Raw genomic sequence first — 17,692 nt, 5'->3', positions numbered from 1 at the left:
TTGAACAACCATACATGGGAATTGGTTGATCTTCTTCCTGGAAATAAACCTTTGGGTTCTAAATGGATTTTTAAGAGAAAAATCAAAGATGATGGCACTATTGATAAATTCAAGGCAAGACTCGTAGTCAAAGGGTATAGACAACGAGAAGGTCTAGACTACTTTGATACATACTCTCCAGTTACAAGAATTACGTCCATACGGATGTTAGTAGCATTAGCTGCAGTGTATGGTCTTGAAATTCATCAAATGGATGTTAAGACGGCCTTCTTAAATGGAGAGTTGGAGGAAGAAATTTACATAGAACAACCTGAAGGGTTTGTGGTTCCAGGTAAAGAAAAGAAGGTATGTAGACTTGTTAAGTCTCTTTACGGACTAAAACAATCACCCAAACAATGGCATGCGAAATTTGACCAAACAATGTTGTCAAATGGTTTTAAGATAAATGAATGTGATAAATGTGTGTACATTAAAAATGTTCCAAATCACATAGTCATTGTTTGCCTATATGTGGATGATATGCTGATAATGAGTAATGACATTGCCAACATAAATGCTACTAAGCGTATGCTCAATAGCAAGTTTGATATGAAAGACTTGGGAGTTGCTGATTTAATTCTGGGAATTAAGATCCATAAGACTCCTCAAGGTCTGGCATTGTCACAATCTCATTATATTAAGACAGTACTTGAAAAATTCAAGCACTTGGGCTTTAAAGTTGCAAAGACTCCAATTGACGTGAATCTTGCATTAGCAAAGAACAAAGGCCAAAGCATATCACAATTGGATTATGCTCGTATGTTGGGATGCTTAATGTATATCATGAATTGTACACGACCAGATATAGCTTGTGCTATAAGTAAACTAAGTTGATATACGAGCAATCCAGGCCAATCTCATTGGATGGCAATGAAACGAGTTTTGGGATATTTAGAACATACCTAGAACTTTGAATTGCACTACAGTAATTTCCCTGCGGTGATTGAGGGATACTGTGATGCAAATTGGATCACCGGTTCAACTGATTCTAAGTCCACGAGTGGATATGTATTCACTATTGGTGGAGGAGCGGTATCTTGGAAGTCGTCCAAACAAACATGTATTGCCCGCTCTACAATGGAGGCTGAATTCATAGCCTTAGATAAAGCCGGTGAAGAAGCTGAATGGCTCCGGAATTTCTTGGAAGACATTCCATTTTGGCCCAAACCGTTGGCACCAATATGCATACATTGTGATAGTCAAGCGGCAATTGGAAGGGCTGGGAGCGTTATGTATAACGGTAAATCTCGTCATATACGACGAAGACATAAAACCGTTAGGCAATTACTCTCTAGAGGAATTATCACGATTGACTATGTAAAGTCAAGTGATAATGTGTCGGATCTACTTACAAAAGGCCTAACTAGAGAGGTAGTTGAGAAATCATCAAGGGGAATGGGGCTATGGCCGAGAACAAGTCATTGTGGCGGTAACTCTACCTAGAAGACTGGAGATCCCAAGATCTAGGTTCAAGGAGATCAAACAAAGTCATTAATGACGGTTCAATATTGTCAAATAAAATTTTAGTCCGTTCTCGTGATGAGACAATGTTCAGTACCAAGGATAAAGCATTAAGGCTTTTTAATGATTTCTAAATTTGATACGGGGTATATCAAATAGTGTATCTACAGGATGACACGTTTAGGAATCACCTATGTAAGTGTAAAGTGTTAGCCGCTTCAAGGAGAACTTTGTAAGGCCAGTTCTCTACGCACTTATGAAACCAGGCGGTGTTCATGGCTGAAACGAACACAACAATGAGAACCAAAGACGGTTAAGGGTTGATTGTGTGACTTATGATTGTCTAGGTATACACCAAAGATCGACGGTTCAAAGATATCAAATCTACCGATTGACCGAGTATATCCGACATAAGTTTACTACGAAAAGTTCAAAGGGAAACCTACTTATCCAGATGCGATTAATCCTTACTTGTAAATCATACAGTTTTTCCATGCATACTTCCGTGATATAGCCATTCCCCATTCATGTGGGGGATTGTTGAGGTTTTGTTTTTAAGATAAAATATTCTTAAAATGAGGGTGAATGGGAAATGGAGGGAAAATGAAATTTTGAGTAAAATTTTAAGTTTCCCCCTCTTGACAATGAGACATTGTCCCATATTGAAAGAGGAAAATTTTTTTGGTGGGTATATATATAATTTCTCTTCTTGTAGCTCTTAAAGAGTTAAGAAGAAAGCAAGCCTCGCGTCGTCGTCATCGTCGCTCGCTCGGCTCGGCTACGGCTTCGGCTTCTGCTTCGGCTTTGGATTTGGATTTGGATTTGGATTTGGTCAAATGATCGATTGATTGATTAATTTTTTGGACCAAATTTATTTGTTAATAGTAAATATTAACGTAAGATTATCCGCATTTGTAACGGATATTTTCCAATCCGTGTATTGACCATTTGGCAGCCGCCTAATGCTTCTTCCCACCATGAATGTGCTTGCTCCACAAACATGAAGTGCTTGCTCCACAAACAAGCTAATGCTTGCTCCACCATGGAGGGTGGACGTTTGGTCTTCTTCAACACTGGCTGCTATATATATGTGCAGCAGATGTTGAAGAAAGACACTCAACACACAACACACAATTCGCTCAACAGATTGGCTATACATTGCACTCCTTCCTCTCAGCATTTCCATATGATTTTTTGAGTTTCTACTCCTTCGTCCTGCATTGTTTTTAACTTCAAACAAAGCAACTGTAAGTGTGATTTGCTACTTTGTGTTCGCTGAAACACTGGGGTTTGAAGTACTGCTACACCAGTGTGTTATTCGTTCTATCCTGGGAGGAAATAATCCATTACCTTGGGTACTAGGAGGGGATTAAATTCCTTAAGGAAACACTGTGAATTCAGTGGGCTCGAATTTATTACTGTTTCATAACGTTAACTTATATTTTGCAGAATTATTATTTATAAATACAGCAATATTGGAGGGGATAACAATAAGAACGTAGCAAAACGTGATTTTTTAAGCATATTTGATAATCACCATTTTTACTGACGATATTAAGATGTAAGCAAATCTCTTAATCTGGCTGCTTCACAGGAAAATTAGAAGCATCGTATACCCAACTCAGGGAAACAAACAAGAAAGCAAATACTACTCAAATAGTAGCGGAGGCAGGATTTTCACCTGGGGTTTATATCTACTATATATACATAAAAAAACTTGACTTGAGTCTCCGGACCTCATATCGTCGATTAATGAGGCTTCTATACATAATTAAAACTAGTTCCAACCCTGCATTACAGGTCCTCGATTAATGAGGCTTCTATACATAATTAAATCACAGAGATCACTTGCAATCAGGTATTGAATACTTAATACATATTGAGAAGCCAATTCATTAGGGTAATTAGTTTCCATCACTCGATAGGCTAAAGGTAATCAATTTACTAACCCCAAAAGCTAAAGTTAGAGTTTCCTTAGCATTTCCTACATATCAAAGTAGTCCAATTAACATACAGTGTCAGTCAATAGATTATGCTTGTTTATCCTGATACTTACAATACCAGATACCAGAACAAAAGTTCAGACATTGTATTGAGAGTCCAGGTAAAAGGATCAATTGCAAACTTGCATACTGTAATATGGCCAAATTTTTATGACATTTGTCATGACATAATATCCATTATAACAAATTTGTGGTTCATGACATTTGCCATGACATAATATCCATTATAACAAATTTGTGGATCATGACATTTGTCATGACATAATATCCATTATTAGGCCAAGGATTTCTTGCTATAAATAGAGAAGTTTCTCCTCATTTGCAAACACACCAATTCAAGAGCTTTTTACTCTTGTCTTTCTTTCTCCTCCTTTATTTTATTATAGAGTATTTTGTAAGAGAGAGAGTGTTGGGAAACACTTGTGTGAACCCTTTCTTTGGAGTGATCTTGTGAGGTTATTCTCTTGGGGTATTTGGGATTAATTAGAGTATTTACTCTAATTTTGTACTCTCTTTTGTACTCTTGTTGGTATAGTGAAATTTCTCCTCTCTGCTTGTGGACGTAGGTCACCTTGACTGAACCACGTTAAATTTGTGTCTTCTTTATATTCTTTAATTGCCGTTATTATCAACTTCCATTGTCTTTGTTATTGTCATTATACCGTTGTTTGGCTAAATTCCGCACTACCCGGGTTTCCGATTCTAACAAATTGGTATCAGAGCCAGATCTAACCGGGTTAGTTTAAATAGCCAAAATGACTCTAACAAAGTCTTATGTTGAGAAATTTGACCGAAGTGCAAACTTCGGAATGTGGCAATTAAAGATGGAAGCTATCCTAATTCAGGATGGCTTAGATTTGGCACTGCAAGGAAAGAAGAAGATGTCGGATAAAATGACGGACGAGGAGTTTGCCGTCATAGACAAAAAGGCAAAAACATGTATTATTTTAAATCTTTCAAATGAGGTTTTGCGTGAAGTTGCAGCAGAAAGCTCAGCCAAAGGCATATGGGAAAAGCTTAAAACCCTATATATGAAAAGAACAGTAGAAAATAGGCTTTACTTAAAGCAAAAACTCTACACTTTTCGTATGGCTGAAGGTACCTCTATACTTACTCATCTTGATACTTTTGATTCTCTTCTTATGGATTTAAGTAACATAGATGCTGAAATAAAAGATGAGGATCAAGCTGTGTTATTGCTTGTTTCCTTACCCTAGTCGTTTAAATATATAAGAGATACTATGCTTTATGGAAAGGATAATATCTCTTATAAAGATATCAAATCTATTTTGAAATCAAAAGAACAAATAGATAGAAATATTACTGGGGAAACTAATGGGAACCAAGGGGAAGACTTATTCATAAGAGGTAGATCCAATAAGAAAGATTTAAGTAGTGAGAAACCTAAATCAAGGTCAAAATCCAGATACAAAAATGTAATGTGCAAATATTGTCACAAGAAAGGTCACATTATTTCTGAATGCTTTAAATTGAAAAACAAAGAAAAGCATACAGAAAAGAAAAATGAGCACAAAAATACTGACACTGCCAAAGCAAGTGTAGCTGATGATGAGACTGAGGGAACTATTTTTTTAGCAACTAATAATAGTTTCAAATCTAACAATGAGTGGATTTTAGATACGGGTTGTTCTTATCATATGTGTCCCAGTCGGAATTTATTTACCACATATGAATCTATTGGAGGTGGAGTTATCTTGATGGGCAACAATGCTGCCTGCAAAGTTGTTGGAAAAGGTACAGTCCGAATCAAAATGTACGATGGTGTGGTGAGAACTCTCACCGATGTTAGACATATTCCTGACTTGAAGAAAAATCTCATCTCTTTGGGCACTTTAGAATCTCTTGGGTGCAAGTACACAAGTGAAGGTGGAGTTCTGAAAATTTCTCATGGTGCTCTTGTGATCATGAAAGCACGCAGATCTGGTACGTTGTATACTCTTTTGGGATCTACTGTTACAGGTGCTGCTGCAGTTTCAATATCAGATAAATCAGATTCTGACATCACCAAATTGTGGCATATGCGATTGGGGCATATGAGTGAAAAGGGTCTTTCCATCCTTAGTAAAAGAGGTCTCTTATGTGGCCAAAGTACCAGAAATATGGAGTTCTGTGAACATTGTGTGTTCGGGAAGCAGAAAAGAGTCAGCTTCAAATCTCCAGCGATTCATAGAACAAAAGATACTTTAGATTACATTCATTCAGATCTTTAGGGTCCTTCACGTACCCCATCAAAAGGTGGTGCCAGGTATATGTTAACTTTCATTGATGATTATTCAAGAAAAGTTTGGGTTTATTTCCTGAAAAATAAAAGTGATGTTTTCTTAAATTTCAAACAATGGAAAGTTTTGATTGAGAAGCAAACAGGAAAACAGGTTAAGCGACTTAGAACAGATAATGGGTTGGAATTTTGTAATGATGAATTCAACGAATTTTGTAAGAATGAAGGAATTGCTCGACATCGTACTGTGAGAATGACACCTCAGCAAAATGGTGTGGCAGAAAGGATGAATAGAACTCTTTTGGAAAGGGCTCGTTGCATGATTTCAAATGTTGGGATGACAAATGCCTTTTGGGCAGAAGCTATCTTTACAGCTTGTTATATTGTCAACCGAGCTCCTTCTGCACCTTTGAACTTAAGACTCCAGAGGAAATGTAGTCAGGTACTCCTGCTAATTATTCTGATTTAAAGATATTTGGTTGCCCTGCATACATGCATGTAAATGATGGAAAATTAGAGCCAAGGGCTAAAAAGTGCATTTTCCTTGGGTATGCATCTGGGGTGAAAGGATACCGACTATGGTATCCTAATCCCACGGCACCAAAATTTATAATTAGCAGAGATGTAACCTTTGATGAATCCTCTATGTTACATTCTAGAAAAGAGTCTTCTAGTTCTTGTAATACAGATAAAGGAAAGAGTACACAGAACCAGGTGGAGATTGAGATTTGCATTCCTTCTGAGCCAAGCTCATCAACTTTGGAGCAAAATACAGTTGGAACTCTTGAAGTTAAGACAGAAGCTGAAATTCCTGAAGTTAAGACTCCTGAAGTTGAACCAGAAGAAGAGGAGTATTCTATAGCCAAATATAGACCAAGAAGAGAAGGTAAATAACCATTAAGGTTTGGAGATTATGTTGCATTTGCTTTTTCAGTTGCACAGGAAACTGAAGAAATTGGAGAACCATCAAAATATTCAAAAGCAGTTTCTGGTGCTGACTCAGCCAAGTGGCTGATTGCAATGAATGAAGAAATTGAGTCTCTCCACAAGAATGGTACTTGGTCTCTTGTGAAGCTGCCATCAGGAAAAAGAATTGTTGGTTGCAAATGGGTCTTGAAGAAAAAGGGATGGCATTCCAGGGGTTGAAGATGCGAGGTATAAGGCACGATTAGTTGCAAAGGGTTATAGTCAGGTACAAGGAGTTGATTTTAATGATATTTTCTCACCTGTTGTTAAACATAGCTCTATTCGTGTCTTACTTGCCTTCGTTGCCATGTATGATTTGGAATTAGAACAACTTGATGTTAAGACAGCTTTTTTTCATGGCAAACTTGAGGAACAAATATACATGCATTAACCCGAAGGATTTGAAATTGAAGGAAAAGAAGATCATATTTGCTTGTTGAAGAAATTCTTGTACGGATTAAAGCAATCTCCAAGACAATGGTATAAAAGGTTTGATTCCTTTATGTTGGATCATGGTTATTCGAAGAGCATGTATGATAGTTGTGTTTACTTCCGGAAGTTAAATGATGGTTCATTTGTGTACCTATTATTATATGTTGATGACATACTCATTGCTGCTAAGGATTTAACAGAAATTCACAATTTGAAAAGTCAGCTGAAAAGTAAATTTGAGATGAAAGATTTGGGAGCAGCTAAGAAAATCCTTGGCATGGAGATCAAAAGAGATCGAAAAGCCAACAGGCTATTTCTGACCCAGAAGAAGTACTTGGAGAAAGTCTTGGAGAGGTTTGTCATGAAAGATGCTAAATCAGTTAGTACCCCTCTTGCTGCTCATTTTAAGTTATCAGCTGCTCAGTCCCCGCAGTCAGAGGAAGAAGAGAGGTACATGACATAGTTTCCTTATTCCAGTGCAGTCGGCAGTATTATGTATGCAATGGTTTGTACACGTCCAGACATTTCACAAGTAGTGAGTGTGGTAAGCCGGTATATGGCTTGTCCTGGTAAAGCACATTGGCATGCTGTGAAATGGATTCTCAGATACTTGCGAGGTACTCCAAACACATGTTTGGAGTTTGGGAGAAATACTAACACTTTGGTTGGTTTTGTAGACTCAGATTATGCAGGTGATCTTGACAAAAGAAGATCACTGACAGGCTATGTATTTTGCATCGGTGGTTTCGCTATTAGTTGAAAAGCTACATTACAACATGTAGTAGCTTTATCTACTACCGAAGCAGAATATATGACAGTGACCGAGGCGATCAAAGAAGCTTTATAGTTGAAGGGTCTATTTGCGGAGCTCAGTTTACACCAAAGTGGTATTATCATTTTCTGTGATAGTCAAAGTGCTATTCACTTGACTAAAGATCAAATGTATCATGAGAGGACGAAGCACATTGATATAAAGTATCATTTCATCCGAGAAACCATTGCTGAAAGAAAAGTTTATGTTCAGAAGATCAACACTAAAGACAATCCTGCTGACATGTTCACAAAACCTCTTCCAGTGTCCAAGTTCAAGCTTTGCCTGAACTTGATTGGTATTTATGAAGAATGATTTTTCCCATTGGGGTTTTTGCAGAGAAGGTGGAGCAAATTTACTATATATAAGCCGAAATTAGGCCAATGTGGAGATTTGTAATATGGCCAAATTTTCATGACATTTGCCATGACATAATATCCATTATAACAAATTTGTGGTTCATGACATTTGCCATGACATAATATCCATTATAACAAATTTGTGGATCATGACATTTGCCATGATATAATATTCATTATTAGGCCAAGGATTTCTTGCTATAAATAGAGGAGTTTTTTCTCATTTGCAAACACACCAATTCAAGAGCTTTTCACTCGTCTTTCTTTCTCCTCCTTTATTTCATTATAGAGTATTTTGTAAGAGAGTGAGTGTTGGGAAATACTTGTGTGAACCCTTTCTTTGGATTGATCTTGTGAGGTTATTCTCTTGGGGTATTTGGGATTAATTAGAGTATTTACTCTAATTTTGTACTCTCTTTTGTACTCTTGTTGGTATAGTGAAATTGCTCCTCTCCGCTTGTGGACGTAGGTCACCTTGACCGAACCACGTTAAATTTGTATCTTCTTTATATTCTTTAATTGCCGTTATTATCAACTTCCATTGTCTTTGTTATTGTCATTATACCGTTATTTGGCTAAATTCCGCACTACCTGGGTTCCCGATCCTAACAGATACACGTGTGCCCCATGTCACAATGTACCATCTCCAACGTGTGGGTCTCAAGCCCAACTTCTCAACTTGTTCTACTCACTACAGTCTTGACAAAAAAAGACAACCATTGTCCTTTGTAATTTTCTCTATGTACTTTCTCTTCTCAGCCTACCTGAAACCCCTTCTTCTGATCCAGCTTCCCATTCAGGAAAGATAAGTAGTCCATTATTTTTTTGATTTCTTAGTCCAATACCATCTTTCATCAATATTAAACCCTTCTTTTACACGTACAAGTTCCATAAAAATCTGTTCTCTGATAACTGAACTGCTTTGATTAAAATATCTCCAGATAATTCAACATGAAAGTGAGTTCAAATATTATTTTCTATATGTGGAGACTTATATAGTAACCTTCTAATTTCATCTTCTTGCAGTTACTAGGTTGGATGCACTCTAAACTAAAGCAAAAAGGCAATGAACCAGCAAATAATACTCCCATAGTAGGTAATTTTACACTTCTCTAGTTTTCAGTTCTTCTGAATTTCCTCTGCTATTCTCTGTTCTCTTTTTTCAGTTCCACACAAAAGCTGATAAATAAGTCTCCTTTGTTATGATCTCCACTTTCAGAAAATTCCATTACATCTTTCTCAGTTTTCAAGGAATTTAAAAGCAATGGAGCAGAAATGGAACCATTTGATGAACTCTTTCCTGGCTTTTTGGCAATTGGTACTCTGGGAAATTATCAGACAACTAATACTGATCCTCCAGCTCCAACTTTTCCAATGCCCTTTGATCATGGTGAAACAGACATAACAGAGAAAGAACTGAAATTCATAAATGATGAGCTTGAGAAGTATCTGGAAGAGAAAGTGAATAAATATGAGTCATCAGAAAGTATCATTGCTCTCAGTGACAATCACATTGAAATAGGAGCTACTGAATGCTATAGCAATATTGAAGAATACTCTCTCCAGAAATATCTCTTAGGCTCTTCAATTGAATTGCCGAAGATAGAAGTAGAGGTAATGCTTGAATTGTGCTACCATCTTATCTAAAAGCTTAAATGGTTAGAAAGTATACACTTTTATTTACTTAGTTATGTCTTTAACAGGTACAACAACAAAAACGATTCATAGAAGAGCTCTTTAACATAGTCCAAGAAGGTCATGTGGGAAATCATGATGGAAAAGAGAAAAAACAAGCCAAGAGAAAACATCCCGTGGATTTCATGAAGAAGATGCTGCAGAACCTGCAGCGCAAATCAAAGAGCTCTACTACAGCTCATTCTAAAGATAATGTCAATGGATCTGTTTCAAGCAAGAGAAAACTCCCTCAGGTTAGTACTGATTTTAAGGTCAGGAGCTATAAAAAAAAATTACTTTTCAAAATTATGTTAATCGGAAAGGCTTGTAACCAATCATATGCATTACTTGAGTCACATGTCATGTGTATTCTTTAAGGCACTTCTAAAGTATATTTGTATAGCCTTCTCTTATGTTAGGTATATGAGTTGATACCAAACTGTGATATTGATCTACTATACATGTGCAGTTCATTAAAATGTTCAAAAGGAAAGTTCATCCTGAGGGATTAATGAATGAGAACATACTACAAGATAATGAGATTAGCAATATTTCATGCAAGACTGATAATCTGGGAGCAAATAGTGAAGTGAACAAAAAGAATTCTCCTGCTGCCACTCCAAAGAAGTAACTGAATGCTTTAACAGTAAACAGAGAGCACTGGATTAGAACAGAGAGTGACTGTAAGTAAAACGGCATTACACTCAATTATTTCTTCTGTTGTCTGGTTAAATACAGTTATGTACTATTATCTCACTCTTTCCTTATTTTGAAAATTCAGATTTGGTGCTGGAGCTGTAGAAGGCAAAACGTTCAAGAAAGATTATATAATACAGATGCTCTGTGTAATGAGTTGTCAAGTGTGTGCAATGTTAATATAAAGAGTAAATGAGTATTTCCTTCTTTCTAAGTGTGCTATTGAAGTATGGAACAAATGAGCTTTATTCATTAACTTTGGTGAATTGTTGTCATGCAAAGAATTGTTGAGATAGTATTGTCTGCTAAGGTTTTTTTTTCTTTCTTTTCAAAGCACTCATATTCTTAAATGATGTGTGAAGATCCAATGTTTGACCCTGCAGTTTCGTGATGTTAAAACTTCCTATCGAGTAGAAACTTTAATAAATTAGTCATATGGATAATTTCACAGCACTCCATCACACTTACCTCCCTTTCTTGTTTATAATATTACGCTTATCTCTTTTGTCATGATTTTTTGTGTAACACTATTATTAACATGTTTATTATTAATGTAAAAGGTTATTATCTTGACTAATTTGCCCTTTTAGTATTATCTTTCTTCTATTAATTAATGTTGTAAACATATTTCTTTAAGAATTAAATGAAAACAAAATGGGTTTTGAACTCAATAAACATTAGCTCTGCGTTTCAAATATTTTCAGAAAAGTGCTTGGGCAGTTGTCATTTTAATTACACAAACCTTTTTCTCTTCTTTGTATCTTGAATTTTCCAATAAATCAATTAAAAAAGGAACAGATGAACTCTTTAGGGGAATATGTGTCAAATTCCCCACTTTCATCGAAAATGGGTATTTAAATACCAATTTCGTGGACGCCATAGAAAAACTGTAGCCGTAACTTGAAGCGGCGTCGGTCTCCTATCTACGGCCAAAAGTTTAAACGGCCCTCAAGTTTTCAATAACTATGGAAATGCCATTGAAAAAACTTGAAAGGTGCTTCTGGGCTGTAGGAATCAAGCAGATTATACATCACCAAAGACGTTTGGCTAGCTGCAAATACCTTTTCGGCAACATTTAAAGTAATTGGTAGGGTTTCGTAGATTTAGCTAAGGAAATTAATTTGCTATTCTTGAATTTGTTAAAAGGGAATTAATTTTAAAAAGGGTAAATTTGTCAAATGATATTTTATTTCTATTAGTAATAATAAATAGGTTTAAAGAATGGTTATACAGAAATCATAACAAGGGAGGTAAGCGTAATATTGTAAACCAAAAAGGAGGTAAGTGTGATGGAGCAAAACTGGGAGGGAGGTCTCTGATAAGATTCAAGTTCCCTCCATCAATTCGAACGAAATCGAAGCAGAGATAAGTTCTAGAAGAATGGGGAGAGAAAAAATATCGGGAATTCTACATTCAATTATACAAAATAATACATGGTTCGGTTATTTACAATCAGCCCCCACTATATATAACTCAAGGGCAAAATAGTAAAAGATAAATAATTAAACCTGTCTGACTGAGCCTGGCCTCTAACGCAGTGTTGGTCCTGGCTCAGGTGTAAAATATGGTGGCCCAACACCCCTCCCCCTTCTCCCCTCCCCCCCTCCCGCAAGTTGGAAGTGGGGCCAGAGGAACCCACTCCCAACTTGGACATTTGCTGCAAAATGGGCCTGTCCAGGAAGGCTCTTAGTGAAAATATCCGCAAGTTGGGCACTAGAAGGTATATAATACAATGAAATCAAGCCATCTTGCAATTTTTCCCGAATAAAATGGCAGTCTGACTCGATGTGTTTAGTCCGCTCGTGAAAGACAGGATTCTTCACAATTTGAATAGCAAAGTGATTATCGCAATGCACAACAACAGGAGTCAAATTAGTAACATTCATATCCTCCAATAGTTGACATGGCCAAGTTAATTCAGCCACCAATCTCCAAACAGACCTGTACTCTGCCTCCGCAGATGATAAAGAAATGATAGTCTGCTTTTTCGACTTCCAAGAGATAGGCCAGGAGCCCAATGTAACAAAAAACCCACTAACTGATCTCCTGGAATCAGGGCAAGAAGCCCAATTCGAATCACAAAATACAGCCATAGAAAAAGAGGAATGAGAAGAAAAATAAAGTCCCAAACCAGACAATCCTTTGATGTAGCACACAGTATGCAAAGCAGCATCCAAATGGGATCACCTGGGAGTTTGTATGAATTGACTAAGATGCTAAACCGTATAAGCCAAGTCAGGCCTAGTATGAGTTAAGAAATTGAGTTTGCCAATTAGCCTGATGTAAATAGAAGGATCAGAAAGCAAACTATCCACATCAGAAGACAATTTCATACCCAAAGGAAGAGGACTGGAGGTTGGCTTGGAATCAGTACACCCAAATTCCTCAACCAACTCGAGAGAAAACTTCCTTTGATTCACCATAATACCATCAGACACATACATGACCTCCAGACCAAGAAAGTAATGTAAAGAGCCTAACTCCTTGATCTTGAATTGAGTATCCATAAATTATTTAAGATGAAGGATGCCTTCTACATCATTACCAGTTAACACAATATCATCTACATAGACCCCCAAATACACCGAACCAGTAGTTGAGTGCTTGAAAAACAGAGAGTAATCATTCTTAGAATGTTGAAAACCTTTGGAATGTAAGGCATCAGATAGCTTGGAATACCATTGTCTGGATGCCTGTTTGAGACCATACAAAGATTTGTTCAACTTGCAAACCAAATCAGAAGAAGTGACAACCATATCTGGAGGGACCTTCATATACACTTCCTCCATTAAATCTCCACACAAAAATGCATTATTAACATCTAGCTGAAAAAGTTGCCATTGATTCTTGGCAGCTACAGCTAAAAGGCACCTGATATTGGTCATGTTGACTACGGGAGAAAACGTTTCTGTGTAGTCAAGATCCTCCTTTTGGGTATCTCCTCTAATGACAAGCCTGGCTTTGAGCCTTTCGATAGAACCATCAGCACTATGCTTAATCTTATAAACCTATTTGCTGGAAATGGCATGCTTCCCAACAGGCAGAGGAATCAAACTCCAAGTATTGTTTGTCGCTAAGGCTTCAAATTCCTTAGACATGGCTTCTTGCTATCCTGGATGCAAAGCTGCCCGAGAATAAGATCTAGGCTCTTGCACAGTGAAAAGAGAGTTAATAAAGGATTGAGATTGACAAAACAAAGCAGAAAAACAAATATGCTTCATATTGGTGTGAGCAGGTAAAACAGAAGAAAGGGAAGGACATGAAATAGAGGCAGAGTTACACACAAAGTCTTGAAGATACCTAGGTCTTTGGTGAGTTCTGGATGACTTCCTCAATGGAACAACTGGAGGAATAGAAGGGGATGGAGCAGAAGGTGCAGGAACATGAGTAGGAGTGAGTGGAGTCATAGTAGAGGAAGATGGAGAAGGAGGATAAGAAGAATCTGCAGGTAGAGATGAAGAGGAAGCTGTAGATATGGGTAAAGAAGAGGATTCTGGAGAAAGACAAAGGGAAGAAAAATCAGGAGGAGGGGGAGATGCATGAAACTCAGAAGAAGGAAACTGTTGTTGCAAAGCAAAAGGAAAAACAACCTCATAAAACACCACATCCCTGGACATCACAATCTATTTAGTGGCAAGGTTTAATACCCTATAACTTTTCTTCCCAAAAGGGTATCCCAAGAATATACAATGAATTGCCCTTGGTGAAAACTTATCCCTACCCCATTTGAGTGTTGAAATGTAGCAAAGACAACCAAAATCCCTAAGATGATCATATGAAGGAAGTGTACCAAAGAGAAGATCATGAGGAGTCTTTCCTTGTAAGACAGAATTAGAAAATCTGTTAATCAAATAGGTTGCAGTCAGAATACACCCACCCCCCCATCCTAATATTTCAAAGGCACTTTGGATTGAAAAAGAAGTGCTCTTGCAGTTTCAAGTAAGTATCTATGTTTCCTTTCAACAACTCCATTTTGTTGAGGTGTTTCTACACAAGATGTTTGATGAAGAATCTCTTTAGAGAGAAAAAAGGAAGAAGATTCATGACCTAATCCTAACTCAAGAGCATTATCAGATCTCACTATCTTAACTCTGTAATTAAACTGAGTTTCAACCATGAGAATGAAAGCTTTCAAAGTTGTGAAGGCATTAGATTTTATACTGAGAAGATAAGTCTAAGTAGATATAGAATAATCATCAACCAAAGTTAAGAAATATCTATTCCCAGAATGTGTAATAGTGTTATAAGGCCCCCAAACATCTACATGAACAAGAGCAAAAGGACAAGTAGTAGTTGTTGAACTGGAAGGAAAGGAGTTCCTTGTTTGCCTAGCTAAAGGACAAATACGAAAAGGAAATTGTTAAGTTGAAGGTACAGAAATGGAAAGCTTAGAAGAAATAGACTTCAATTTATTGTAAGGTAAATGTCCCAATCTATAATGCCACAAGGTATGCTTATCATTCAAAATGAAATTTACAGACTTAGACTTAGAGATATTCTCACTGTTCTTGGAAACATTACATTTGGAACTAGGTACACATTTATTCAAAGGAACAGATGGAGTTAAAGGGATAAAACCATCACTAAGAAACTTCGCTGGCTACAAGATGTAAAGCCCATCTGCTTCACTACTAACTTCCAGTGGCCTCTTTGGAGAAGGGCCCTGCAACAAGAAGCAAGTAGACTCACTGAAACAAACCAATCCTTTAATTTGCTTGCATAGTTTATGAACTGATACTAGGTTATACTGAAAAGAGGGAACATGCAGCACAGTGTGAAGTGAAAGTGTTTTAGACGAAGGAAGTGAACCTACTGAATGGATCTTTACCTTATAGCCATTAGGTAAAGCAACTAAGTAAGGAGTAGGAAGGGGATTGATTCCATAAAGAAGAGACAAGATAGAAGTCATGTGGTCTGTAGCCCCTGAATCTATGATCCAGGATTTTTGAGACAAAGAATCAGATGAGGCAGATGAGACAGACTGTGCAAAGCTGCTAGAATCTAAATCAGTAACCTTACCTGCCAAGTTAGCAGAACCAATGCCTCCAGGAAGAGAAGAACCTTGAGACCCAACAACAACATTCTGCAGGAGCTGCATAAATTGGCTCATCTGCTCCTTGGTTATTGCTCCTCCACATACAGTAGACTGTCCAGATTTTGATCCAGTTCCTTCATCATTTTCAGAAGTTTGTACCATAGCAGCAGTTCTTTTAGCCTTCTGTTTATTGTTGAATCTATTCTGAGGTTGATTATTGTTGGGGTAGCCATGCAACTTGTAACACCTATCAATTTGGTGCCCAGACTTTTTACAGTAGTTGCAAAACATAGTATTTTTTCTTCCATCTCCCATATACTTCTGTCCAGCCCTAAAGTCAATGTTGAATTTTTCACCATTGTTGCCATTTCTGAAATTCATGTTATGATTTTGATTATGATTTAAACCTTGATTCTGAGTTTGAGGTTGCCGCATGTTGTTGCCTCTAGCAATGAGAGAAGCAGCCTCAGTTATGAAGGACACACTTGCTTGTACTTCTCTCTATTTTTCTTCGTGTACTAACAAAAAGTATGTCTTGGACAGGCTAGGAAGTGGTGTCATCATGAGAATATTACCTCTTGATACGGTGTAAGATTCATTTAGACCCATGGGGAACTAGTGCACTTTATCACTCTCAATCATAACAGCATTATGCCCTTTTGCTATACATTTACAGATACAATCACAACAAGAGCATGTCATAAAAGAATTAAGAATACTCAATTCATCCCATAGTTTCTTAAGTCTAGAGTAATATGTTGCTATGTCACTATTCCCTTGTGTCACCCCAACCAAATCCTTCTTGAGGTGATAGATCCGAACCTCGTTAGGTTGACTATATCTATCTCTCAAGTCATCCCACATGTCTTTTGCCGACTTAGAGTGCAGAACACTATTCCTTATTTGCGTGGTTAAAGCATTCAAAATCCATGTTCCAACTAAATTGTCACATCTATCCCAAGCCTTGTAAAGAGGTGAAGTAACAGAAGGTCTAGGGCATGATCTATCTATAAAACCTATTTTGTTCCTAGCAGAAAGAGACATCAACATTCCCTTACTCCAATTCACATATCCTGTACCATCAAAAAGAGTGGATACTAGATAAATCCCCGATACATCACAAGAGAAAATGTAGTATGGATGTGAAGGATCAATAAGAGTAGTCACAGTAGACCCCGAATCTAGAGCAGTAGTACGTAAATTTGAAACTGATGAATTATCACCCATTGCAATAGTGAAACACTCAAATAGACATGCAATAATTTGAAAAAACTACCAACTCACACATGCGCTGAGTGAGAAATCAAAGAAAAAAGGAATTAAACTTTTTCCTTTTCGAGTGACAGTCAATTAAAAACCAACTCTATCCAAAAAAACTACTTTAGCCGACTCGAAAAGTGAATCAATCAGAGAAAACCAGCAGAATCTCACAATGCTGAAGTAGAAACGTCCAGAAACAAAACCGCACAAAGAAAAAAAAAACTCGCAAAACCGTAGGCGAAATCACAAAACCCTAGATTGCATGATTCATCCCTAAACGAGCTAAAAATCAGAAATTACTCCGTCAGATGAAGAGGATTACTCAACCTTGCTCTGATAACATGATAAGATTTAAGTTCCCTCCATGAATTCGAACGAAATCGAAGCAGAGATGAAAGTTCTAAAAGAATGGGGAGAGAGAAAATATCGGGAATTCTACATTCAATTATACAAAATGATACATGGTTCAGTTATTTACAATCAGCCCCACTATATATAACGCAAGGGCAAAATAGTAAAAGATAAATAATTAAACCCGCCTGACTGAGCCTGGCCTCTAACATAGTGTTGGGCCTAGCTCAGGTGTAAAATATGGTGGCCCAAGATTCTCTGAAATTAAAATTAGTAATGTATGTGATATTTGGTAAGACCCTAAATGCGGTTGGATAAAACATGAAAGCCCATATAATTCCACTGAAAGAGGGAAACATAATTCAG

The 17,692-nt window shown here is 37.1% G+C and overlaps 2 protein-coding genes across 3 annotated transcripts; one reads left to right on the top strand and one right to left on the bottom strand.

Moving 5' to 3' along the window:
- The first annotated feature begins 9,064 nt into the window (after positions 1–9,064).
- Positions 9,065–10,984, top strand: LOC104120482 (protein LAZY 1-like). 2 transcript variants are annotated; one of them, XM_009632236.4, is made up of 6 exons: positions 9,065–9,267; positions 9,337–9,406; positions 9,554–9,924; positions 10,014–10,238; positions 10,454–10,667; positions 10,766–10,984. In XM_009632236.4, exons 1-5 carry the CDS (start codon positions 9,262–9,264, stop codon positions 10,613–10,615), a joined length of 834 nt encoding a protein of 277 aa, XP_009630531.1. In that variant the 5' UTR covers positions 9,065–9,261; the 3' UTR covers positions 10,616–10,667; positions 10,766–10,984. The 2 variants fall into 2 exon arrangements, with proteins under 2 accessions (XP_009630531.1, XP_009630530.1); XM_009632235.4 differs by having other exon boundaries at positions 9,068–9,267; positions 9,530–9,924.
- A 5,346-nt stretch (positions 10,985–16,330) lies between these two features.
- On the bottom strand, positions 16,331–16,942 carry LOC138905317 (uncharacterized). The gene has a single exon (XM_070193830.1). It carries the CDS (start codon positions 16,940–16,942, stop codon positions 16,331–16,333), a length of 612 nt encoding a protein of 203 aa, XP_070049931.1.
- Between the last annotated feature and the right edge of the window lie 750 nt (positions 16,943–17,692).

This window comes from Nicotiana tomentosiformis, chromosome 2, assembly GCF_000390325.3.
Source record: "Nicotiana tomentosiformis chromosome 2, ASM39032v3, whole genome shotgun sequence".
NCBI lineage: Eukaryota > Viridiplantae > Streptophyta > Magnoliopsida > Solanales > Solanaceae > Nicotiana > Nicotiana tomentosiformis.
This window is presented reverse-complemented; position numbering and strand designations above follow the sequence as displayed.

Bases quoted from the DNA above. Each gene is read 5' to 3' on its own strand.
- LOC104120482 (XM_009632235.4), top strand. The intron at 9,925-10,013 runs GTAATGCTTGAA...TGTCTTTAACAG, and splicing joins TGCCGAAGATAGAAGTAGAG to GTACAACAACAAAAACGATT. The intron at 10,239-10,453 runs GTTAGTACTGAT...ATACATGTGCAG, and splicing joins GCAAGAGAAAACTCCCTCAG to TTCATTAAAATGTTCAAAAG.
- LOC138905317 (XM_070193830.1), bottom strand. From the start codon at position 16,942: ATGGGTGATAATTCATCAGTTTCAAATTTACGTACTACTGCTCTAGAT.